Consider the following 27,250-nt stretch of genomic DNA (forward strand, 5'->3'; position numbering starts at 1 on the left):
AGTAATCTCTCATGTTTTGATACAAATGCAACTTTAATGTCTTTCTCAGACCAAAAAAAAAAAGTTTGTAATACATAAATTTGTCTGGCATATTGCATCACTTTAAATTTTTGAGCAAATGCCTCAAAATGCAAAAACAGCAGTTAATATCAGGACAGTGACATTTACCCTATTACTAAATGTGGAAAAAAGGAAATGGAAGATGTGAGTAAGTTAGACGTGATGGCGAAGGAATTCACGAACTCGACTACTATGGTGAAGATGACGGGTATGAATATTAATAAACGTAATGTGACGTTGGCCTCCGCAAGTAGATTTCAACTACTAACGTAAGAAAGGGGGCGGCGGTCAGGAACGGTAGCTTCAGCGGCGGCTCATGAATATTAATTAGATGACGCAATAAATATTCACGAACCAGTAGCACGGTGTGACTGCTGTGGTGGTGACTTAAAGTAAAAGAGAAAAAAAAGACCACTAACACGAGTGACAGCCACAAGCAGGAAACTCCCGCGTCCAAAGACCACGTAAAACAATATCAGAGCTGATTAAAAAGATTTACACAGCAAAGAAGAAAAAGATAAAGTCAGGGAAATGTCAGGAGCGGAGTTTCAAAATGAGTTTCTGTACAATTTACCCGCGTCTGTTATGAATCACTTTACACGGATTATGGACTCACTTTCACGCTCAGACTGGATATTATTCGGTAAGAATTATGTATTTATGTTTAGGTTTTTATTAGGCTGCTGTAGTAGTATTTTATTTAAATCTGAACTCGAACCCCGGAGGATGTGTTGATTAGCACATTCGCTAACTCGCTTAGCCATCTGAGCGGTGACATCAAAAGTTAAGTTTTTGTTTAATTTGTGAAATGTTTATTTCTTACAGCTGTGGTTTATTTACTTAGTTTAGTTGTGAATAAAGTTTGTAAATCTTTGTAATGATATTTGCGTGGTTATGAATGTAGTTGAGGTAACTACAGATGTTTCGCTAAATGTCAGGATTGTTGCCCTGGCCTGATGACCGATGACACTGGAGTAAATAAAGGGGTTAATAATTAATAATCTGATTTATAAATTCGGCAATGCACGTGGATCACTGGGGTTGTTGGGGTTTATTTTGCGTCCATTGATTCAGGTGAGATGCTGAGATTTAATCCATCATATTGTTAAATCACAGCTCCTTTTCAATAGGGAATCATTCTGATTGGAAATAAGTTTAAATAAGATGCTATTTATGTGAAGTAAATGTTTGCCAATGTTGCCCTTTTATCCAGGTAACTGGAGAATGTCAGAACTTTCTACACAGTCATAATAATGATTCTTCATGAAGTTTTAGAATAAATGATTCACTTACACAATTGGAGCTAAATATCATATTAAATTTAGTGCTGTCAAACGATTAATCGCATCCAAAATAAAAGTTTTTGTTTACATAATATATGTTTGTGTACTGTGTATATTTATTATGTATATATAAAAGCACACACATACAGTATATATTTTGAAAATATTTACATGTATATATTTATATTCATATAATTTATATAATATATAAATATATTTAATATATAAACATTACATATGTTTCTTAAATGTATACATGCATGTGTTTGTATTTATATATACATAATAATAATAATAATAATTAATAATTTATGCATTTAGCAGACTCTCTTATCCAAAGCGACTTACAGTGCATTCAGGCTATACATTTTTTACCAGTGTGATAATAATGATAATAAATATACACCGTACACACACATATGTGAACAAAAACGTTTATTTTGGATGCGATTAATCGCGATTAATCGTTTGACACCACTAATTAAATTATGATGTTTTTACTGTAGTAACTAAAGTATTTTGGTGGAAACTAATAACTAAACTAAAACAGTGCTTTAATGTCCATTGCAGCTTCACAGGTAATATCGGACCAGACCGAACTACGCCTTTTGGAGCAAAGCCCCAGACGGACAGACAACCTGATCCACAAATGGGGCTGTCGCAACGGGACGGTTGGAGAACTGCTGAAGATTCTTGAGGGCTTGCAGTGGTTTAGGGCCCGTGATATCATCCTTGAATGTATGTATGCTTTCTGTATCATTGTGCCTTGTCATTTGCTTGCTTCTATTATCTCTACCATATCTCATGCCCTAACCAGCCAGGTTGTCAGGTGGGTTTTGAGGTTGTCATGAAACTCACTTGATAGTCTTGATTCAGGCACTTTATTGACAAGTAACACATTTAAGTTGTGCAGAAACACAATGCTGTCAGATGTGGCAGTTTTCTGCTGTGATCACACATGCTTATTTGTTTCCGTTTCTGTTCTCTGATCACTAGAGAGGCTGTCGGAGTTACAGCTACAAGCAATTACGTTCTCCTCTGATATCTACTGAAAAAAAAAATAAAATCAACAGCAACAACTAATTAGGATTCTTATTTGATCTTAAACAGAGTCCAAATTGACCTTATTTGCTTTGTTAAAACACGTTTCCATTTCATTTTGCATGATTCATCGGTGCATGTTTTTTCAAAGAAAAAAAGTCCCTATAATCTTTCATCAAAATGCAACAACTTGCATATATAATGCAGATAAATTTGTTATATAGGCTCGTTTAGTTAAAGCAACTAAAATTACACAGCTTTTACACTATTTTCTTCAGATTCACTACTTTTTTATCAAATTGTGTATTATTTATTGACATGGCTAATAGTATATATTGGCACTGACATAAGTGAGAGAGAGTACTTTTGTTGATCTATTGGCAAACGGCAAGTAATCTCAAAATAGCCAGATATCTGCCAATAAATGACTCCGTCTTATATATCATATTGTCAACAGTAATAATATTTGAGTAATATTGTTAACTAAAACTAATAAGTGTTCAAACTAAATTTGGTTATAAATCTGAAATAAAATATATTTTTGATTAAAAACGTTTTAAAAAAAATGTAGATGAAAATTTGAAATGTTCCCATGTTGAAATGCTAAAACTGAAATAAAAATAAATTAAACTAAATAGAAAAATTATAATGTAGAAAAACGGATATATTTCAGTTTTATGATTTACTTTTGTGCAGACACTGCATGTCATTATATTTAGATAAAAAATCCATTAATGTACTTTTGCATGCATTTCCACAGGCAGACATATACGGCAGTTTCGTTCAGAGCAGCAGTCACCTTTAACGGTGCCACCAGTCCCTGCATGTCAAAGCAGTACAGCCACCTTTGTCAAAGAGTCTCTCCCTGTCCCCGGTAATGTTTTATTCTAAGTTCAGTGATTGCATCTGTCGAACATGATATTCTTTTAAAAAAATGCAAGTTGACTGCTTCAGAATATCTGTGTTAAAAATGGTCATTTTGCTTTTCCAGAAGTCAGGCTTCTACCCAAGCCTAGCCCCCCACCGCCTGATCTGGACTCTATGGATTCAAGAATTTCAAATATAGAGGTGCTTCATTTGATAAAAAAAAAAGAAAGAAAGAAATTCAGTCATTTAAAACGGCTTAAAGAAAAAACTTGCTAGGTTTGACTGTTCAGTTTTTATTGTGCTGGTGAGGCATTAGTCAGCATGACTCTTCCTTTAGTCAGCATGACTCTTCCTTTAGCCATCATGTTTTTCTTCCTTACAGTCTCTTAATCCACTGACACATTTGTGTCTGTTCATAGTGCCCGTGTGCGAACCGCATGGATCCCCCGCCTCTTTCCTCTACTGCAATGAGCTGGCCGTTTGAGGAAATCCAGAGTGGCACATGCAACTTTTCCCCGTGCAAGCAGATTGGAGAAGGAGGGTTCGGGCACGTGTATAAAGCTGTGATGAGAAACACTGAATTTGCTGTGAAGAAGCTGAAAGAGGTATTAGTTGGGAACTAACAAAGCAAACCATTATGATTTTGGCCGTTCTGTTATTGAGTCATTCAGTTTGTTTCCTAAGCATCCATGTTTTTTCTCTTTCTCTTTCATGTGGGTGTTTGGAACAGGACTCCCATTTGGACTGGAATGTCGTGAAGGAAAGTTTCAGGACAGAAGTAGAAAAACTATCACAGTAAGAAACTGTCTGTCCATCCTCTGCTCCTGTGGCTTATGCTTCCTGTTCTCGGGTCTTAAATCTGTCTTTCCTGTTTTGTCTTAAAAGAATAGTTCACCCAAAAATAAAAATTAGCTGAAAATGTACTGACCCTCAGGTCATCCAAAATGTAGATGATTTTGTTTGCTCATCAGAACGGATTTTGAGAAATTGAGCATTACAGCACTTGCTCACCAATGAATCCTCTGCAGTGAATGGGTGCCGTCAGAATTAACAGCCCAAACAGCTGATTAAAAACATCACAAAAATCTACAAGTAATCCACACCACTCCAGTCCATCAATTAATGTCTTGTAAAAGTGAAAAGATGTGTGTTTGTAAGAAACAAATCTATCATTAAGATGTTTTTTAACTTCAAACCTTTGCTAAAAATACGAGCCCTCTATCCATAATATAACTTACTCCAGTGAAGAAGTTGTCTTGTCCGAATCAAGAGAGAAATATGCACAGATCAAGCTCCGTTTACAAGTCAAAACAGTCCAAAATCAATTCTAAACAAATATGTCAGTGGATTTTGATGTGAGAGGACAAAAGGGGATATGGACTCTTTTCACTGGAGGAAGCGTTAATATAGATTATGGCCAGAAGTGACTATTTAAAGTTAAAACACCTTAAAGGTGGATTTGTTTCTTACAAACAAGCAGCTGATGGACCGGAGTGGTGTGGATTATTGTGATGTTTTTATCAGCTGTTTGGACTCTCTTTCTGACGGCACCCATTCACTGCAGAGGAACCATTGGTGAGCAAGTGATGTAATGCTACATTTCTTCATATCTTTTCTGATGAGGAAACTCCTCTACATCTTGGATGTTTTTGGGTGAACTATTCCTTTAATTAGCTTTTTTCAGTCTGGCTGTGATTCATTTGTGTGTTTAACAGAAGCACAGAATGGGACTTACCCGATTGAAGTTTCGATTGCTCTTTATACACCACACCTCTTCATGACCCAAAAATGAAAGTCTACAGCACACCCTCCAAAACTTTTTTGTGGTTAGTTGTCACCCTTTTGTCTCTTAATTAGGTCATTTTTTTCCTGACACTTCAACCTTTCAAGCTTTGCTTCCTTCAGCTACCGTAATGCTCTTGTTAAATGTTATGCAATATAATCTAAAGCTACACGGTTTTTCATTAGGCTCTTTCTTACACAGATACAGACATCCCAACATAATGGACTTTGTTGGCTACAGTATAGAAGGACAAACTTATTGTTTAATATATGTTTATATGCCGAAGGGCTCTTTAGAGGACCGGCTTCGATGTGAGGTGAGTTACCACTCTTGCTTGACAATATGGGCTCTGCATCAGTGTTTAGTATGCTATTCAAAGAATAGTTCACTCAGAATGAAACTTATGTCATCATTTGCTCACCCTCATGTTGTTCCAAATGTGCATTTATTCTAAGGGAGATATTTTGAGGAAAGGCCCTGTCTGCTCTTTTTATATACATTAGGGGGGAAAAATCACCTCAAAAATGGTTTGTATGACTCATCATTCAAGTGTTCTGAAGTTGTATGATAGAATGAAATTTAAATTGTTTTTCCGCTAAAAGGTAGATTTGTCCAACCTGGCTTTCAAATCTCATTTGAGGGCCTGCATGTACAAATATAATGAATCCTAACTTGTTGTGATGACAACGTCAACAGTCAACAGTATCAATGAAAAGATATGGCATGAGTCACTGGTCTCACAAGTCAAAATATGAACAACTTTAGTGGTGCTTTTTATTATGTTTTGTGTCTTGTTTTTATACACTATCATTGTAAGTAAATAAGCCCTCAAAACAGTCACTTGGGTTTATACCCGCATGAGTAAGTGATGACAGAATTGTCATTTTAGGTCATCTATCATCTAACTCTGTCACAGCATAGGTTTGTCATTCACAACGCTTGTTTCTTTCAGGACAGTGACGCCCTCTCTTGGTCACAGCGTGTAAATGTGTTGCTTGGCACTGCCAAAGCTATTCAGTACCTGCATTCTTCTTCACCTGCACTTATTCATGGAGATATCAAGAGGTGAGTGCAAGAAGCACATGTACTCTGGCATTCAGATGTTTGGGGTCTGTAAGATTTTTCTTTTTCTGACAGAATTAATAGTTCCTATTTAGCAAAGACGTTTATAATGTTACCAAAAAAAATCTAATAAATGCTGTTCCTTCGAAGTTCTGTTCATCAAACAATCCTGAAAAATGTGTCATCGTTTCCATGAAATTAAAAAGCAGCACAACTGTTTTTAACACTGATATTAAAAAGAAATGTTTCTTAAGTGGCAAATCAGAATGTTAGAATGATTTCTGAAGGATCATGTGACACTGCAGACTGGAGAAATGATGCTGAAAATTCAGCTTTGCATCACAAGAATAAATTACATTTTAAAATATATTCAAATTGAAAACATTACTGTTTTTACTGTATTTTTTGTCAAATAACTGCAGCCTTGGTGAGATAAAGAGGCTTTCAAAAACACTAAAAAATCTTACCAACCCTAAACTTTAGAATGGTAACTAGATTTAGTCTCTAAGGTCATTGCTGGACTCTTTGAATCTGCAGTATTTGATGGGGATAAACATGAATGCTTGAAATGATCGATCATGAATTATCTTTGTGATGAATTCAAATTAAGAGTCATGAAGTCATTGACAAACCAACTAGTCACTAATTTTAGATACATTTAGGTGCGGGCATCTTTGAAGTCACATCATACATTACCGAAATTTTTCTCTCGTAAAAGTCAAACGTCAGTCCCAGCTTGAGCGTCTGACAATCACACTGTTGTTACATAAATTGCAGGAATCATATTGACCCAAATGACATCACAACTACATCTCTCAGGACCTCAGATTAGTTGATGGAATGAAAGTTTTTACAGATACAGATTCATTCTCCACTGGAATCTTTAATGCAGTGTGAGTGCGGCTGATTGCACCCATTACATTTGGTAAAACCTGCAATCACTGCAAAGAACCTTTACATTGGGATGAGTTTTAAAAGAAAATTAAGCTTTTGGGTCAGTTAACTTGTTTGGCACTGGCGCTGCTAAAACTCCATCACCTGTAAAAGGGTCTGAATTCGTGGTTGGAAATTTAGGAACATTTCACCACTACACTATCCAGCGCTACAATTTTCCTTTTTGATGAACATATCGTTCCACTTGGACATGCATGTTAATTATTAAGGTACCAACCAGTCATGTTCCCTCTGTTACAGCTCTAACATCCTTTTAGGGGACCACCTGGAGCCCAAGCTGGGGGACTTTGGATTGGCACGTTTTTGTCGGAACCCCAACAAAACCCCAGGCAAGACGTCCACCGTGGCTCAAACTGCTACGGTCCGGGGAACTCTGGCATACCTCCCAGAAGAATACCTGAAGGATGGACAGCTGGGAGTGGAGATCGACATCTACAGCTTTGGAGTGGTGAGCTGCATCTCAGACGCAAAATCTCATTAACACCAATATGTTTTTAACGTAGACAGCACTGATTGTATGTTCATCATTCTCACCAGCAATATTATTTTACAAGAATGCATACAGGTTATATTAGAGTAACAGTGTGTGAATAGTAAATAGCCAATGTAAAGACTTTTTGATTCACTCAAAGAGGTCCGAGTTGGGTTTTTATGGAAGACTCAGCCTTAATTATATTTATTATAATTATAATGCTTCAGTTTTTAGTTTTTTTTGTGTGATGTTGCCTGTTTGTAAACAGATGCTACAAACTAGGGCTGGGCAATATAGCTAAAAAAATTGAATCGCATTATTTTTCCATATTTTGAAAACATTTAATATATTAATATTTTTGTATTTGCTCTCAAAAAACATTTAAAAAGGTGTTGTTTTTTCCTCCGCATGAAAAAACACTGATCACTACTTTTTTACAAAATTTTCACAAAATGTAAAAATCATATGTACTTTAAGGTACCAAAATAAAAAACACAAATACACACGGGAGCATTTGAAAGCAGACATGATTTAATTCAGCTGTCATGGTTGTGAGACAAAAAAGCTGTGTGAAATTGGTTCACTGTCTGTATAAGCGAAGCATTATCACAATATTTCCTAATTTTATACCTTCAGCAGACATATCACTATAATATTTGCTTTATCACCCATTCTTACGGCAAAGGTCTTTCAGCTTTCCATATTTGATAAAGTCAAAACACTCCAGTTTCTCTCATACCGCAGGTCATGCTAGAGGTACTTACTGGACGCCAGGCTCTGGAGGTCAATGGCCAATCCAGAACTGTTTACTTGGTAAGAAGAGCTGAAATCTTATTTTAGTCACATATATGACCCTGGACCACAAAACCAGTCATAAGGGTCAATTTTTCGAAATTGAGTGTAGAGTTGGCTGGTGGGTGGTTAAACCTGTTATTTCTCACAGAAAGATCTAGTAAATGAGGAGGAAGATGATGGAAGAAGTTTCAGCAAAGGGAAGCACTCGCGGGAGCTGTCCTATGCTTACGCAGCGGAGAACATCTGCAGGAAACATCTGGATCCTCGACTGATGTCTAAAGACACACCTTCCCCTCATGGATCAATGGAAATCTCTCAGCTGGCATGTCAATGTTTAGACCGACGGCGGAAGAAGAGACCCCGCATGACGGAAGTAGGAGAATCTATTCAAATGCTTGTTTGTTTATTATATTACGATTTTAGTAGAGTGTTTCTGTTAAATTGATCATGTCATGACAAATCAATTAATTTTTTTCTTAAATTTTGTACAGTAAAAATTTAATTACAGTTCAAAATTTACTACTGTTAAAAATTTTGGGGTCAGTCATTATTTTATTTATTTTAAGAATATTAATACATTTATGCAGCAAGGATGCATTAAATTGAGCAAGTCACTAATGGCATTTATAATGATTTCTATTTCAAATAAAAACTTTGTATTCATCAAAGAATTCTGTCAAAAAAAGTATCACAGATTCCACAGAAATATGAAGCAGCACAACTGTTTTTAATGTTGATGATAATAAGAAATGTTACAAATCAGCATATTGGAATGATTTCTGAAGGATCATGTGACACTGAAGACTGGAGTAATGATGCTGAAAACTCAGCTTGGCATCACAGAAATACATTTCAATTTAAAATATATTCAAATAGAAAACAGTTATTTTAAATTGTAATAATATTTCACAATATTACTTAAATAAATGCAGCCTTGGTGAGACATTAAAAAATAAATAAAATAAGTCTTACCGATCCTAAACTTTTAAACGGTCGTGTAAATGTAGTATTATTTTCAGAACTAAAAAGAGCATTTCTTCAAGTTATTAAATATTAAAGGATGGAGTGATTAAAAACAATTGCTCCTGACAACAAACATGTGAAGGGGGTGTTTCTTAAAGTTCCGTTCAAATGGAGAGAGTGGTCACAAAAACTTAATTATTACTAGCTAACAAGTAGACATCAGGGAATTAATAAGATTATTATACAATACAATAATACCCCTTCATAATATTAGGTTTAGTTAGAATTATCAGGTTTATTCTGGTGTTTTATTTTGGCGTTTTATAGGTGTTCAAAGCACTTCAAAATGTGCATTTAGGGTTGAAGACCTCTGGCAGATCAACCACGGTCAGATTGTCTCCCGTATCATCTCATCCATCCACTCCTGAGCCTCTGCGCTCCGACAGCAGCTCCCTGGACTCTCTCACTCATCAGTTCTCTAAACTCCGCCCTCAAGAGGACACGTACCCCTGCCTTCACAAGACTGTCTGTCCCACCTTGACCTCTGTCGTGACTCAGTCTAGCTGCTCAGAGTCAGAGCTGAATGCTGAATCATGGGCTTCACAGTCCTCTGGTATGCCGTGTGAATCGGATGAGAGTCAAGGCTTTTCTCAGTACTTGACAGGTCACTGTAGCAGAGCTCAGGTGACGTCATGTGGGGCCTGTGGCATTCAGAGCACTAAATCAAGTGGTTCTTTAGTGGAAAACTCATCACAGTCCAGTCCCAATGAAGGTAATGAGATTCTTTGTTATTAAAACGGGCAGATCATAAATAGTTAAGAGCATTTTTTTTAATGTATGGTATTATAACTTTCTGGTTGGCCCTCTCTCATTCTCTGTCTGAATTTTTCTGAATTTACAGATTTTTCTGACCAGAAAGTGTTGATCAATCCTATGAGGCAGCAACTGGTCCAAAAAATTGAGCTTTATGAAGAGGGAAGGATTTTAACTTCTGATCTGCTGTCATCAGGCGCCTCATTATGTAAGTGTCCAAATCAACCGTAACTGGATGACATTACTGTATACAACAAATGCTTCATTCAAACTGAGCTGAAAATTACCCATATTGGTCATAGATCCTGCATCTGCTCGATCTTATTGCCCTTTGGCTGATGTCTGGAGATTTGCTTTTGAGGCATTGCTCGAGTCACAAATACTCAGTTTTCACATTTAAAGTGCAACTGGGGTGACACATACAAGGCTAAATACAAGACCCCCATATTCTAACAGGTCCCAATAAGCAATAAACACATATTTTGAATGTCTTATCTGGCATTTGTATGTATTGTCTGTATTTTTATTTGTCAATGTCACGATTTTCATCACTATGATACCAAGGTTATTATAGTTGACACAAAACTATGTTTGGTATTTGAAATGAAATAAACTTTAAAGGCACAATATGTAAGATTTTTTTATTAAAATATCCAAAAACCACTAGAACATAATGATGCTGAAAACTCAGCTTGGCATCACAGAAATACATTTCAATTTAAAATATATTCAAATAGAAAACAGTTATTTTAAATTGTAATAATATTTCACAATATTACTTAAATAAATGCAGCCTTGGTGAGACATTAAAAAATAAATAAAATAAGTCTTACCGATCCTAAACTTTTAAACGGTCGTGTAAATGTAGTATTATTTTCAGAACTAAAAAGAGCATTTCTTCAAGTTATTAAATATTAAAGGATGGAGTGATTAAAAACAATTGCTCCTGACAACAAACATGTGAAGGGGGTGTTTCTTAAAGTTCCGTTCAAATGGAGAGAGTGGTCACAAAAACTTAATTATTACTAGCTAACAAGTAGACATCAGGGAATTAATAAGATTATTATACAATACAATAATACCCCTTCATAATATTAGGTTTAGTTAGAATTATCAGGTTTATTCTGGTGTTTTATTTTGGCGTTTTATAGGTGTTCAAAGCACTTCAAAATGTGCATTTAGGGTTGAAGACCTCTGGCAGATCAACCACGGTCAGATTGTCTCCCGTATCATCTCATCCATCCACTCCTGAGCCTCTGCGCTCCGACAGCAGCTCCCTGGACTCTCTCACTCATCAGTTCTCTAAACTCCGCCCTCAAGAGGACACGTACCCCTGCCTTCACAAGACTGTCTGTCCCACCTTGACCTCTGTCGTGACTCAGTCTAGCTGCTCAGAGTCAGAGCTGAATGCTGAATCATGGGCTTCACAGTCCTCTGGTATGCCGTGTGAATCGGATGAGAGTCAAGGCTTTTCTCAGTACTTGACAGGTCACTGTAGCAGAGCTCAGGTGACGTCATGTGGGGCCTGTGGCATTCAGAGCACTAAATCAAGTGGTTCTTTAGTGGAAAACTCATCACAGTCCAGTCCCAATGAAGGTAATGAGCTTATTTTATTTGTTATTAAAATGGGTAGATCATAAATAGTTAAGAGCCTTTTTCTGAATGTACTGTATGTTATTATAACTTTCTAGTTGGCCCTGTCTAAATTTACAGATTTTTCTGACAAGAAAGTGTTTGTAAATCCTGTGAGGCAGCGACTGGTCCAAAAAATGGAGCTTTATGAAGAGGGAAGGATTTTAACTTCTGATCTGCTGTCATCAGGCGCCTCATTATGTAAGTGTCCAAATCAACCGTAACTGGATGACATTACTGTATACAACAAATGCTTCATTCAAACTGAGCTGAAAATTACCCATATTGGTCATAGATCCTGCATCTGCTCGATCTTATTGCCCTTTGGCTGATGTCTGGAGATTTGCTTTTGAGGCATTGCTCGAGTCACAAATACTCAGTTTTCACATTTAAAGTGCAACTGGGGTGACACATACAAGGCTAAATACAAGACCCCCATATTCTAACAGGTCCCAATAAGCAATAAACACATATTTTGAATGTCTTATCTGGCATTTGTATGTATTGTCTGTATTTTTATTTGTCAATGTCACGATTTTCATCACTATGATACCAAGGTTATTATAGTTGACACAAAACTATGTTTGGTATTTGAAATGAAATAAACTTTAAAGGCACAATATGTAAGATTTTTTTATTAAAATATCCAAAAACCACTAGAACAGTGTTATAATATTTTGCTGACTTGTGTTACTTACATTATCCCAAATGTTTCGAAGAATATTTTAAAATCCAGAGAAATAAGCAATTTTAACTAGTGACATGGACCGTGTCCATAGTGTCATTGTGTCGCCTGCCAACGACGTCATAACCCCTCGATTTCCGGTTTTGTTTTGTAGAAAACGTGGAAACACCAAAGACGCTTTAATATGTTGTGCGTTTTAATAGACCGGTGACGACCGCACAGAGTAGCATTATAACAGAACTTTCAAACCTGTCTAGTATGATAAAACAGCGCTGCTTTTTTCCCCCACATACGCACGACCGGAAGGACTGTGGCATAATAAAAGCTCCGCTGCTTTCGAGCCATGTGTCACGCTCGTTCAGCGGCCTCGTTTCGCTTCGACGGCTTTCAAATTACATATTGTGCCTTTAACTGAAATAAAATATTATATGAAAATGCAGAACAACACCTATGGTCACCAGATTACAGTACATCACTTCTCCGACGACATTCGAAGACCCGACAAATGCAGAGTCAACATGTTCAATCAGCGAAAACAAGCAGCAACAGATGGTGATTAGACAAAACCCCACAAATGTGTCAGATTTCTGCTTCTGTCGGTGCAGTGTGAATTCTTTAATATTGAGTTAAAAACATGCAAGAGGATCTTTACAAAATGTGTCAACACAAAATTGCAGTGCTTGTTTGTTTGAATCCGTAATATAGCCTATTTATGCTTTTTCATAATTCTGTAGACCGGGAGATGAATGCTGAAACGAGGGAGCCAGAAGAGAGTGATGAGTTTGCAAGCGAGACGTCTGGAATCAACATGCAGTCGCCTGCTGCAGTTTAACACTGGATGTTTGGAGGAAGAAACCCAGCAAATATGTTTTTAAAATATTACATGAAATATTCACAAATGTCTTTACGGTACTTTTTTTACGGTTATGGTAGAGAAAGTACCTTCATAAATACCTCGCCAAAGCTGCAGATTAATAATCTTTTTTTTTTTTATGGTAATAGCAAGTGAAACGTGGTACGGATGACGAAAGCTCTGTAGTTATGAACCTGTGAATCTTGACTGTCAAGCCAAAGAAATATAAAAGTGCATAATTTATTGTTATACGCCTGTTAGTTTGGCGATTGAATGTCTGTCTGTTGCTTCTTGTTGTTTTTGGCTTAGTTCTCAGCAGCATATTGTTTATAACATAATGTGAAGTTTATGGATTATGGCCAAAACATCTACTTCTATGAGTAGTATTTAACTATTTAAATACTATTAGTACTATTTAACATTAATGATTAATCTATTTCTATGGTACTAACTGGTGATTGTTATATACATTAAATTAAACATTTAGCCTGTGCAGTCTTCATTATGCACATTAGATTTTTTTTTTCTAGTTCGATTACTGCAATGCCAAAACAGTTTTATATGAAACACATAACAGCAATTTTACAGATTTCTACATTCAGCCCTTTGCTTTATAACTGTATACAATGACTTGTAAAATGTAATGTAATAACTTTTAAAAATTCTTCTTAGATGCTACGATTTAATCTGCTCTCTTGAAAGAAAAAAAAAGTTCAATTTGGGTCATTTATCAAACCTCTTGGTTTTTGTGAATGAAATACAACTCTTTTGTTTATTGGCAGTGGAGTGTTTTTTAAGCATATAATAATAAGCATATAATATTTACATGAATTATGATTATCAGATAGTTATTTCATGCAGAGATCATGAATATTGGAGATGGTGGTCTCTAACAACATGTTAGAGTTACAGGAGAAATTACCATGTTAACCATAGATTCAGTTACATAATAAAAATATATTTTACATGAATTCTGTGTGTATATTCTGTAATGGAGACCCACTGTATGTTTAGATATCAATGCTAAAATATTTCCACCTTTTTATATTTTTATTATATTAAGATTACATTAACAAAAACCATAAAAAACTATGATAATCTAAACAAAGGGAAAGAAAGAAAGAAATATTGTGCCATTAATTCCACCACCCTTAATGTAAAGTTGTGGGGGTTTTTTCGCCAAGGAGACTCATTGAAGAATTAAAAATAAAATAAAAATTTAAAAGCTTTAAATTTAGAACATTCCAATAACTATTTACAAAACCTTTTCTGAAAAACAAAATTATTTTCATTCATCTTCCAAACGACTTATCATTCCAGCAGATTTGCAGGCCCGAAATATAGTTCAATTATAGTTTCATAAAACATTTATTTAAAATACTGAATTATGTCTTCGTATACTCTCACATTTTATGGCTAAAGAATCAACATTACATAAATGAAAATATGCCTTTTGTCATCCAACAACATTCCAAACACTATATGGTTTCCAGAAAAAAAAAGTAGGCAGTGATTGGACCCTTGTTTCCAAACCAATAAATCATATCTGCCCAGAAAATATTTGAGCGCATACAGTAAGAATGCGATGTTGTGTGCCGTGCTGCGCGCGCTCTAGAGGCTGCCTCTGTTGAATTATTGAGCGCTTGTCAAGAAGATGGCGGCTTCCTGGGCGGCATGAAAAGATGTAGAGTTAGCTATATCTACAGTGAAAGGCGCACCCAGGGTCGAATTCGTTCTCTGAGTCCTCCCTGGTGATTTTTAAATTAAGTTAACGAATCGGAACGAGTAAGTATTTGGTGCCAGGCAATGACAGAATCCGAATTTTGTTGCTTTCTGTGACGGCTAACGGTACATCCGCCATTTTTCTTGAGGGAAGCTAAGCGAGAAGCCAGGGACGAAACAATAACAACTTACTGAACTGTGCATCTCGAATAAAATCACACTTGCAATTTTAACAGTAAATAAACATGAAACCTGTGACATTTTCTCTGTTGTGCCAAATTAGTATGTAGAATTTGCAGTGTTGTAATGAGCTATTTAGCATTGAAGCTAACTGGCTGCCCAATGGATCTCATTGAACATTTCAGCTAACGTTAGTGTGCTAATGCGGCTAATAGCTAACAGCAGCCAATGTAAGTTGTTTTTAGTCTAATCAGCGCTGTTTTGTAAGAAAATAATTCTGTATTTGAAGAGTTTTATTGTGTATTTGTTTATAAATATACATATGCATTTGGATGACATTTGGGTGGATTGTTTGGTTTGTTTATCAAGAAGGCGGCACCCAGACGAGAGGCATGAAAATTCCACATACCACATAAAGCTACACTAATAACCTAACGTTATCTGCATTTGTTTTAATGCGGACTTTAAACGCGTCAATTTTATAAGCTTTTAACACATTTTACCTGCGGGGTTTAATGGACGTATTTAGTATTATAATACGATTTCCGTAATATTAATTTCAATAAAAGCTGATATTTTGTTTGGTTCGCTGACCCTTTTTTGTATTTATTTTAATTTTTTCCGCTCAACATTACGGTTCACTGCCTTGTATGTGTTAGATGAATTTTCTTAATTTATATTTTTCCACCTCTCATTTCTGTTTACTATTATGATTTATTATCATCATTATTATTTTCACGCCCCCCATTTCTCTCTTTTTTTCCGCCGCCCATTTCGATTCACTAGCTTGTGTGTGTTAGCTTAGCAGCTAACTAGGCGCTTGTGCTGGTAGCGTAGCGTTTAGCTAGCCTCTGCAAGATGGCGGCGTACACATCTTCATAGCGCTTTTCTTTTTCTCCTAAAGACATTTAACCCAAAAACGCTTTTTCGCTTGCTATACGGAGATTTAAAAAAAAAATGCGCAGGAGGCCATCTGCATGTGACGCTTTGTAGTTGGAGTTACTTTCCTTCGTTTCGCCGGTAATTGGCGTTTGCTCAGCCGCCGGTGTCTGTCTATTTATTTTCTTCTCGTGATGAAAAGCGTCTTTTACCGCTAAAATGGCGGTTCGCGTAGATTTGAGCGGCTAACATGCTAACCGGCCGACATTTTTTTTCATACTCTATACGTTTGATTTCCGACGCGCATAAACGCTAATATTTACTATAACCGAGTGAGTCTTTTGGTATATTTTGGAGAGCATTTAGCCAAAAAATTAAATAAATAAACGCGTGGAAGTCGAACCCATTTCGGTGACCTAGTTAGCTTGCGCGAAGCTACAGAGTACTAGCGGGCTAATCCAGTTAGCACAGAGCTTTTGACACACGAATGCTGTTGGAATCCCAACTAAAATCAGCGCTGTGCGTGGGATTTGTGTCTCGCTAGAGAAGTGGACATGGCTTCTTCAGGGACCTCGGTTCTGCAGCCGCGCTGGAAGAGGGTTTTGGGCTGGTCTGGCCCGGTTCCTCGCCCGAGACACGGACACCGAGCTGTGGCCATTAAAGAGCTGATGGTGGTGTTCGGCGGAGGGAATGAAGGCATTGTGGACGAGCTGCACGTCTATAATACAGGTGAGAATGTTATTATATAGTAATTAAGGCGATGTTATTTGTGCATGTAATTGCATTTTATTTCTGCAGACATTAGCTCGCTATGTTATTGCTAGCCAGATTCTGTCTTTTCTGCCTTGGTTGTTAGATTTGCTATTTGCTTTTTTTTAATTATTATTACAAACGCCTCTTGACTGGTGAAATAATTCATTGCATATATAGCAGTTTACACAACTCCTTTTTATTTCTTAAGCAATTTCTCGGCTAATTGTTTAAACAGGGTTAGCCAGGTGCATTAGCGCAGTTAGCGGCTACACAAAATCTGCATAAGCGATCTGCTACATAAGCTAACTAGCCATAAAGAATGTGCACAAAAATAACAGTTGGCTGTGTAATTCAGCTCACATAATTATGACGTGTTTGCACTAACGTTAACGTTAGCGCACTTAATTTCAGTGCATCATCTGCTGAATGTGGTGTTGCATTCAGGTGCACTGTGAGCTGATCTGTGCTGTGTTATGTTAAGATGTTTATGGGTTGAAGTGTCAGCTAACCAGCTAACGCTACAGCACTAGTAGCCAAGCCCTGGAACTGGCACGCAAGAGAAATGGCGGGTTAAAAGAACGCCGCTTGCGTCATCACAACACACAGGCCCCGCCCACAATATTTCCCGCATTGCCATGTAAATACTTCTAGGATGAATGGAAGAGGTTGTAATTCGCAGTATTTCTGGTGTGGATAACTTTATTGAGGTTTAAATAATGTTGCAAAGTTGTGGGAAGGCCTGAGGAATTTTTTGAAATTGTAAGAAGTAGATGCACTCCAAAAAGCATTGCACTATATGCTGCTGAGAGATGATTTTTAAGATCGTGATATAAAGATGCACTACATTTGCATTTTGCTCATGTGTCATTTGCCGTCTTTTGGAAACTGTTTACAGCAATGCAGAATCAGTATAATTTTAGTATCATTGAGATGCTATTAAAGCATCTGCTCTAGATAGTATTGTAGTTTTTGTTGACATTTTGAACGAGTTTTTATGTTGAGTTTTTGTAATTGTTGTCATTTGTGTTTATGTATTGTCTGTAGTTTTATTAATATTTTTGTTAGTTATTTTTAATAGTATTTCAACTAATTGCCAAAGCAACATTTCTCATTTATATTATACATAAATAGTTAATTCCACAAATACACACTTCCGGTCCTTTGAAGTGTGTATTTGTAGCCTGCATGAAAATGCATGTTTTTAACAATTTCTTTATTTGTGAAAAATACTGTATGATTACAGAATCAAAAAGTTGCTATCAAAGGTAAAAATGTTTTTTTTTACTGTTTTATTTATTTTTTACATTATTTTTTCTATTTATTCATTTTAAAGTTATTTACGTCTAATTAATAAATATGTACAAAACATAAAAACTTGAATTAGCGTAATATTTTAGACCGTTTATAATCAGTTTTAGTTATTTTAGTACATGAAGTTAAACTAAATGGAAATGAGAGAGGTTGCTTTTCCAATTACCTAAAATAAACTACTTTTTCAGTTATTTTGAGCTACATGTTTTTTTATGGTTTCAGTTAACTATAATAACTAGGGATGCGCCGATCCGATATTCATATCGGGTATCGGCTCCGATAGTGCCATTTTTCTCGGATCGGGTATCGGTCAGAGAGAGCCGATCCAAATCCGAGATTCGGTTACAGCAGTCAGCTCGGTAAAGCTCTCTCCAAGATCATTCTGTGTTCCCATTATACTTGATTTGTAAATACATGTCTATGATTTTGCAAAAAGGACTTTATCTTCTTGCCGGTGTTTAATGTTGTTTTGTTACTTGCTACCGGGTGTCTGTGAGAACAAAACACGGGCGTAGAAAAGACTATAAATAGTTTTTAACGTGCACAGTAACTGAAATGTAAAACTGTTAAAAGAAAGGCTCAATAACTGTTGCACAGATATAATACTCTACGCATCAATTTCTCTTCCCTTTGTGCTTTGCAGTTTTTAACACGACGCGCTAGGCCTGTCGCAATAATGAATATATCGACTTATCGCGCAGTATATGTACATGACCTTGTACATGTACATATCGCCCATTATATTTACTTAAAAATTTATGTCACCATGTTTTGTACGTTCCACTTGCGCATGTGTCTTTTGCAGCTTCTCGTACATAACGTGTAGTCATGAGGTGCTAGTTCAAATTTAAAAAATGCTTCTACAAAAAAAGTTTCATCTGCAGATATGGTCTTGTTTAGGGATCTGTGCCTTTGTGCATACGGACATCTGACTGCTAAGTAGTGATTGTGTTTTTCAGCAATAGTGTGCACCCTTAATTTACAGAGAAAAGAAGGTCTGGGAAAAATCTGTAGATGGAAAAATCTCCATACAAGTTCTTAATGCATTTTTCTTTTTTTCTGCTTGTTATTTTGCAATTTCTGTTAGAAAATGTTTGTTTATTTATTTATTCAGGTTTTTTAAGGTATCTAATATTTTGATACTTAATTTCCATGATCTAAATATTCTTAAAAATGAATTTCGCTTACAATGTGCGCATCCGGTGTGCAGAATGATGCATTTGAAGCAACACGGCGTCAGGCTGTGACTCCATGTTGCTTCAAGCCCATATTTAGTGCAACACTTTTATTTGTTCCCCACAAAATATTGTTTTTTTATTAAATGTTTGGATTTCTAAAATTATTGTGCACTGATTTTTCTAGAATAACTTTTGCTGCCGAATTATCCACTAACCTAGTTTGATAAATTTTTGTCATAGATTATAAATATACATAGGCCTATATTTTTTCATATTTATTGTTTATTTTATTTTTCTTTGTAATGAAGTAGTCTGTATCTAGTAGATTGTGAAAGAATGATTATCAGTTCCACACACAGATATATAAATTCTACATTTATTTAAATGAGGGAAAAAAAAACTTCACTGGTATCGTTGGATCGGTATCGGCCAATACCGAACCCTAGGTATCGGAATCGGTATCGGAGGCGAAAAAGGCGGATCGGAGCATCCCTAATAATAACCCTGTTCTGCACAGAATAAAAGAACATGGTGCATTGCAACACAGCACTGAAAGAACTTTATTCATCCAAACCCACAATGACGCAACTATATGTTTCTCAACAGCCACCAATCAATGGTTTATTCCTGCTGTCCGGGGTGACATTCCTCCCGGCTGTGCTGCATATGGATTTGTGTGCGACAGCACCAGACTCCTTGTGTTCGGGGGCATGGTTGAGTATGGAAAGTATAGCAACGATCTTTATGAACTACAGGTAAGTCTCTCAGCATCATCTTTAAGGTTGAGCTCAATAGAAGTGACTGTTGTTTTTTCATAGTATCAGTCCTTATATTTGTCATAATTCATTAATTCTGTCATACTTCACACAGGCCAGTAGATGGGAGTGGAAACGTTTGAAGCCCAAAGCCCCCAAGAATGGCCCACCACCATGTCCTCGTCTGGGCCACAGCTTTTCCCTGGTTGGAAACAAATGTTATTTGTTTGGTGGACTGGCAAATGACAGTGAAGATCCCAAAAACAATATTCCCAGGTAGAAGGCCTTGTACAGTTTATGCTCAAACTAATTGATAAATGTTTGAACGGCAGATCTGCAAATAAATAGTTTCTCCATTTCTACTCCAGATACCTGAATGACCTTTACACTCTCGAGCTACGCCCGGGGTCTAACGTAGCAGGCTGGGACATCCCCATTACATACGGTGTGCTTCCCCCTCCTCGGGAGAGCCACACTGCTGTTGTCTACACTGAGAAAACGTCCAAAAAGTCTCGTCTAATCATCTATGGCGGCATGAGTGGTTGCCGTCTTGGGGACCTCTGGACTTTAGACATAGGTGAGAGAAAGTATTGGCTTAAACTATTTGTTCAAGAAATGCCAAAGCTATAACATTAAAGGGGTCCTATTATGCTTTTTCACTTTTTCAACTTTAGTTAGTCTGTAATGTTGCATAAAAAAAGATCTGCAAAGTTACAAAGCTCAAAGTCCACTTCAAAAGGAGATATTATATTTAACAGAAATCACTTTTCAAAAACTACAACGAACGACTCGTTTGGACTACAACGCATATTTTCCGGGATTTGTGATATCACAAATATCGACAAATGGGACGAGACCTGGTTGAGCTGCACTAGAGAAGGCAACGAGTGTTATCACTATGTCGGAGACACGCTAGCTTTCCCAAGGCAGACGAACTTAGAGTGATTACAATCATCCGGGTTTAAATCGTGCTCAAATTGATTTGATTTTGAGAAATATTTACACTGAAGCTGGCAGCAGGCGGCTATGGTAAGGGGCAGGACATTTCCCGACCAGGTGCCGAGTGCTGCCAATCACAGCACACACTGGCCCAGCTAACCAATCACAACACATTTCGTATTTCAGAAGGCGGGCCTTCATTTCATACAGGAACTATTCGAGTCGTTCATGCCAGACTGGGGAGAGAGGTATTGTAATAATGTAAAATATGTGAAAAATAATGTGTATGATGTGTAAAATGTGTAAAAACAACCTAGTATGAGAGCCTGTTCTAGTACACCCCCAAAACAAAATCAAGACTTTGTAAAACAGCATAATAGGACCCCTTTAACTTCTCTATTGTTGTTTAGTCGTAGTACAAGCAGGATGTGACGGTTGGTCGGTATTAGTCCCGCCCCTCCTCCACTGTGATTGGTTAGCTCACTAAACAGTGACAGTTTTACTCAAAGTTGAACATTCTTCAACTCTCAGCGCTGAGGAAAAAACGCCCGAGCGTTCAGCATGAAAAAGCCGCTCAGCGCTCGGCATGCTCTTGGCATTTTAAAAAACGCAGCGCTCCCATTGAGAACAGTTGAAAAAATACACTAGTGTAAGTCGCTTTGGATAAACGCGTCTGCTAAATGACTAAAAGTAAAGTAAAGTAAATCAAGACTTTGTAAAAGAGCATAATAGGATCCCTTTAAATAACGTGCATGAACTGTGATTTGTTTTGTAGATACTTTAACCTGGAACAAACCTGCCGTAAGTGGTGCGGCACCTTTGCCCCGCAGTCTCCACTCTGCCACCACTATAACCAACAAGTAAGTTATAACTTCCTCAAACCTGTTTAAACATGCAGTGTTTATTTAAACATTGACTGTCTTCAGGCTTGGAAATGATTGTGCATTTTATTTTGTGCAGATTTAAAGTTGACATGAAGTCATTATTGACCTTCCTAGTCTTATTGTCCATGTTATTTCAAAGAAACAAATTAGTGGTTGACCTCTATGATATTTGGCATTTTAGGTTTTTCTGTTTGTCTGAGTGTCAGAAGCTTTTATTTTGACAGTGCTGAAAATGCACCTGATCACAGATGGAAAGGAGCTCCTGTTCTCCCTCAGCAGTAGTTTACTGCCTTTCCTCATGAGTTCTGTCTATTAAATTAATAGACAGAGCACTTAAACAGTGTATAAAAGTATTATAGTGTTTGCTTTTCTGTTATTAGTAATATTTAATAATGTTACTGAATAGTAATAGAAAGGCTAGTGATATAATACTTTCTCATAGCGCCGACATTTAGCAAATACACATTTAATGCATTTAATCAAGTCATTAAATATCTAGTAAATTATTAATTCCGCAAACTATAGCAAATTCAGCTGTTAGATGTTATGAAGTTGTATCCTACATATAAATGTGTCTTTTTAACAATTTCTTTATTTGTAAATTATTTCAGTAAATATTATGGAAAATATATATTTAATTGCAGCATGCATTATTTATTATCTTAAATAGTGTAAGTAACTTTAGTAGTGTAACTAAATGTAGCTAAATGGTTTATATATATATATATATATATATATATATATATATATATATATATATAATCGACTTTGGCTTGAATAAAGGTATTCGCATTGGCCATAAAAAAAAATCCATATATTTTTTTTTTTTCCAATAAAACAAATCTTTGTCTTAATGAATGTCTTTGTCTTTCTTTTTTGGAAGTGGATACAGTTAAGTGCAACCCTACAGTTTTCATAATTTCACATCACAAAAGTAAAATGTGTTGAACCATGTTGACCTAATTAGTTGTCTAGTTAGTGTGGATATAACTAACTTTGGTCTCATGTTTTCCTAGGATGTTTGTGTTTGGTGGATGGGTTCCTCTGGTCATGGATGATGTCAAAGTGGCGACACACGAGAAGGAATGGAAGTGCACAAACACGCTGGCTTGCTTAAATCTAGGTACGTTAAACAAAGAAGCCAAAGGTCTTTAAAAGAGAACATCCTCTTATGCCTTAAAAATGCTGCCTCTGTTCATAGCTCATTAGGTTTCAGAACACAGCTTATATGCTTTATCATCACTGATCTTGACCTTTATTTCCTTTAGACTCAATGTCCTGGGAAACCATCTTGATGGACACGCTCGAGGATAATATCCCAAGGGCCAGAGCCGGACACTGCACTGTGGCTATAAACAATAGGCTGTTCGTCTGGAGTGGAAGAGACGGCTACCGCAAAGCCTGGAACAACCAAGTTTGCTGCAAAGATCTGTGGTATTTGGAAACGGGTGAGTTGAGCTGATTCCTCAGTGTAGAAGAAGCTTTAATACACCTAACCCATTACAAATACTTACATCCTCAATAAATATTTATTGATTATTTTTTCCTATTTAATACTGTAAAGCTGCTTTCACACAATCTGTGTTGTTAAAAGCGCTATATAAATAAAGGTGACTTGACTAAATGGCGAGCCCAGTGTTATCAGTGTAGCACAAATAAACATTGCTAAATCTTTCCTGTGGTTGGTAGAAAAAGGTGGTCTACACAGTAATACTATAGTATTTACACACACAAGTTTTGTTTTTATTTCTTGTTTATATATAGTTTAGTACATTTTCCTTTTCTATGTTTCACTAGTTTTCCAACATGAATATAGCTGTATTTAATGGTTCTAAATTAAACAAACAAATTATTCCACTTACTCATAATATTATTTCAGACAATGTTTAAAATCTCATCTTTCGCTAACAGATCGTCCTCAGCCTCCGTCACGTGTGCAGCTGGTCCGTGCCAACACCAACTCTCTGGAGGTGAGCTGGGGGGCAGTGCCTACCGCTGACACTTACCTGCTGCAGCTGCAGAAATATGACATCCCTGCTGCAACAGCTGCCACATCGCCAACGGTCAACCCAACCCCGTCTTTACCCATCAACTCACCTAAGAGTCCGGCGCCTGCCGCTGCTGCTCATGCAGCTCAGAGTCTGCCCCTCTCTGGGGTCACAATGGTGCCACAAGTTCCTTCCCCCACCACCGCCATGCCAAGCAGCCCGCTTGCAGCCTCACTTCGTGGACCAGGTACAAATGGCTTTCTGGTTTTTGCAACTGGCAGACTGCTGTGCAACTTTCTGTGAAGAATGATATTAATAATTGTGACGTTACCTAAGATAATTTATACTTTCCGTTTCCAGCTATTCTCAAAGTGGCAGCGCCTCATTCCACACTTGGGACGTCAGTCGTTACTGTGCGTCAGGCCACTCCTGGAGGAAAATCCCCAGTCACGGTTACATCACTTCCTGCAGGTGTCCGCATGGTTGTCCCTGCACAGAGCACCCAGGGGACGGTATGTATATAATCAGTATCAGTGTAAATCTTACATAAGGGCTGCACGATTAATCTAAATAAAAGTGAAAAATTTCACAAACCCCAAAGGCTGCAATTTTTATTAAATAAATATATGCCTTGCTTGTTTTAGAGTGAAGTGCGGCACTATTCTTTTACAAACATGCAAGCTCATGATCTGGTGTGGAAATTAGGAAATTAAGACAAATATTAGCGTTGTAATTTTACAGCAAAATATTACAATAGTATCGTTATTTGTCCTATTATGCTTTTTCACTTTTTCAACTTTAGTTAGTCTGTAATGTTGCTGTTTGAACATAAAAAAGATCTGCAAAGTTACAAAGCTCAAAGTCCACTTCAAAAGGAGAGATTTTATTATTTACAAATAATTTATTAATAAATAACAGCTATTACTATTATCGGTGTTGTTGTTGTTTTATTGATATAAAATCACAACATTTTAGGCACAATTTTTATCCGAAATGTATCAATTCAATTTTTTTCCCCCCAATCATTCACTCCTGTCTCAAATGTTAGTGTCCCATGTTGAACTTGCATTGAAACCCTTTGTAACACTGTTTTGGTCTCTAGCCAATCGGCAGCAGTCCTCAGATGAGTGGCATGGCTGCTTTGGCTGCAGCTGCAGCTGCCACACAGAAGATCCCGCCCTCTTCCACGACCACTGTGCTAAATGTTCCAGCTGGAGCCACCATCATGAAAACCATCGCTATGACTCCTGGATCCACAACTCTGCCAGCTACTGTCAAAGTAGCTTCACCTATAATGGTACGTATCAGACACTATTTAAACTGAAATGAGTTGGGTGATGACATCACTGAATTCAATGATGAACTGCCTTTAACTGAAAATTGAGTGTTTACTATTGTCATTTTGCATTATTGACACAATATTTTCCTAATTAATGCTGTTCAGTTGCTTTGACACAATCTGTATTGTTAAAAGCGCTATATAAATAAAAGTGACTTGACGTATTGACTCTCATAACCAGACCTTTGACTAAACAACATTAGTGCCTTTCGCACCGCTTTAGTTCCAGAACTAAATGTACAGTACTAAAGTACTGGGACGATTTTGCGCGAACTATTTCCCAGTACCATTTAAAGGGTTGCATTCGCACCGAGAGTTGTGTACTAAGAAGTGACGTAAGCCGATCAACAGCTTCGTCATTTGTGCGCGGCGTTCAACAATGGAAACAAAGAAGAACAACATTAACAACAGGAGGATGGAAGACGCTGTGATCGGAGCTGTGTTTTTGTTGTGTCTCGCGGGTTTCACAATAATGGACATGGAAAGTCGACGTATACGTAAAGCGATTGAAAGAACGGAAAGGATCTGTAGCTTATTCTGTCTGAGAACCATCCAGACATTAGGCATCTTTTACATGCCTAAAATGGATTATTATTAATAAATTGAGATGATGTACTGTAGGTGTTTTGGGTTAACTGTCTGTCTAATGTGTTCTTAAAATGATAAAACAGGAAAAAAAAGAATGTTTCATCAACTTCCCTTTGTCACATCCTTCCAGACTTGAATCATCCAGATTATCCACTTCTTGTCCTGTAGCTGTTTGCGATTTAATGTGTCTTTGTTCCTACTTCCATTCCAGGTTACTAATCCCGCAACCCGAATGCTGAAAACGGCTGCAGCTCAGGTCGGCACTTCCGCCATCTCTACTCCTAACACTCCGAATCGGCCGATCATCACTGTGCACAAATCAGGCACCGTAACCGTAGCCCAGCAAGCTCAGGTCGTCACCACCATGGTCGGAGGAGTCACCAAAACTATAACCCTTGTTAAGAGCCCCATTACAATGGGTGGCAGCGGTCCTCTGGTAAGAAAAAGGAAAAACAAAAACAACAGTTTGTCTGGACTTAAAATTAGTTAACAGTGACAAGAATTCAACGTAGTTCATAATTATGGGCAATTCCAAACACGAAAACTCTTCCTTCTTTCTTTTGTTTTTTTTTCTATTTGTTGTTTTTTGTTCTGCTCAACCCCTGTGATCTAAATTAAGTACCACTATAGGATTATTTTCTAACCTTTCCATAAGGAATAAATATAATGATTCATCATATGGCAAATGTTTTTTTGGGGGGGGTTTTTTTATGATCCAACTTTGGTTTTGTAGCAGTTGACTTGGGTATCCTCAAGTAATAACCATTTGTTTTCAGATCTCCAGCCTTGGGAAGATGATGTCTGTTGTCCAAACCAAACCAGTACAAACCTCTGCGGTCACCAGGCAGGCTGGAAGCAGTCCTGTTACTCTAATACAAGTCAGTGTTCCTGCTCATTTTATGTGCATTTCTTACCTAAACTTATGAATTCTTAAAGGGATAGTTCACCCAAAATGAAAATTGTCATCATTTACTCATCCTCAAGTTGTTCCAAACCTGTATGTGTTTCTTTCTTTTGTTGAGCACAAAAGATCTTCTGAACAGTGTTGGTAACCAAACAGTTGACGGTAGCCATTGACTTCCATAGTATGGGGGGAAAAAAATATGGAAGTCAATGGCTACTGTCAACTGTTAGGTTACAACACCCTGCAAATGATCTTTTATACAGGTTTGGAGCAACCGGAACATGTTATTAAATTAGGTATTTTCACATGCTTTCAGATGGAGCAGCATTTACTACACAGAGCCGTAGTTCACTGAGAAGCTACGCAAACCGCTTTCATAATCGCAGAACGATATCTTCGATTTCATTATTGCGCGATTATATCGTCTGCGATTATGAACGAGATTTTGCGTAGCTTGTCACTGAACTATGGCTCTGTGTAGTAAATGCTGCTCCATCTGAAAGCACGTGATGGAGATTTACTACTAATCACAGAACCGGCTTTACTGACAAGATGCGCATGACTATC

General features: G+C 37.1%; 2 protein-coding genes across 6 annotated transcripts in view; both read left to right on the plus strand.

The window, feature by feature from the left end:
* Nucleotides 1-415: 415 nt before the first annotated feature.
* Nucleotides 416-13,826, plus strand: LOC107743109 (interleukin-1 receptor-associated kinase 1). 4 transcript variants are annotated; one of them, XM_016556231.1, is made up of 15 exons: nt 416-703; nt 1,914-2,081; nt 3,145-3,258; nt 3,376-3,452; nt 3,671-3,856; nt 3,982-4,046; nt 5,236-5,350; nt 5,987-6,099; nt 7,291-7,498; nt 8,267-8,335; nt 8,466-8,690; nt 9,608-10,052; nt 11,807-11,926; nt 12,872-12,962; nt 13,145-13,225. In XM_016556231.1, coding segments are annotated over exons 1-15 (2,109 nt in total). In that variant the 5' UTR covers nt 416-591; the 3' UTR covers nt 13,146-13,225. The 4 variants fall into 4 exon arrangements, with proteins under 4 accessions (XP_016411717.1, XP_016411715.1, XP_016411718.1 ...); XM_016556229.1 differs by lacking the exon at nt 12,872-12,962 and having other exon boundaries at nt 13,145-13,826; XM_016556232.1 differs by lacking the exon at nt 13,145-13,225 and having other exon boundaries at nt 12,851-12,920.
* A 1,090-nt stretch (nt 13,827-14,916) lies between these two features.
* The window catches only part of LOC107743103 (host cell factor 1-like), a 29,626-nt gene continuing 17,292 nt past the window's right edge, over nt 14,917-27,250 (plus strand). The window contains exons 1-13 of one of the 2 annotated variants that reach the window (XM_016556218.1): nt 14,917-15,048; nt 16,589-16,773; nt 19,893-20,041; nt 20,157-20,317; nt 20,410-20,618; nt 21,756-21,840; nt 22,881-22,987; nt 23,133-23,312; nt 23,776-24,099; nt 24,213-24,364; nt 24,955-25,149; nt 25,991-26,215; nt 26,556-26,657. In XM_016556218.1, coding sequence (XP_016411704.1) covers nt 16,599-16,773; nt 19,893-20,041; nt 20,157-20,317; nt 20,410-20,618; nt 21,756-21,840; nt 22,881-22,987; nt 23,133-23,312; nt 23,776-24,099; nt 24,213-24,364; nt 24,955-25,149; nt 25,991-26,215; nt 26,556-26,657 — 2,064 coding nt within the window. In that variant the 5' untranslated portion in view covers nt 14,917-15,048; nt 16,589-16,598. Of the gene's footprint in view, nt 15,049-15,984; nt 16,774-19,892; nt 20,042-20,156; nt 20,318-20,409; nt 20,619-21,755; nt 21,841-22,880; nt 22,988-23,132; nt 23,313-23,775; nt 24,100-24,212; nt 24,365-24,954; nt 25,150-25,990; nt 26,216-26,555; nt 26,658-27,250 lie in introns of those variants that run through there. The other variant, XM_016556219.1, reaches the window with a different exon arrangement.

The sequence above is a fragment of the Sinocyclocheilus rhinocerous genome, unplaced genomic scaffold, assembly GCF_001515625.1.
Source record: "Sinocyclocheilus rhinocerous isolate Xijiao unplaced genomic scaffold, SAMN03320098_v1.1 scaffold797, whole genome shotgun sequence".
NCBI lineage: Eukaryota > Metazoa > Chordata > Actinopteri > Cypriniformes > Cyprinidae > Sinocyclocheilus > Sinocyclocheilus rhinocerous.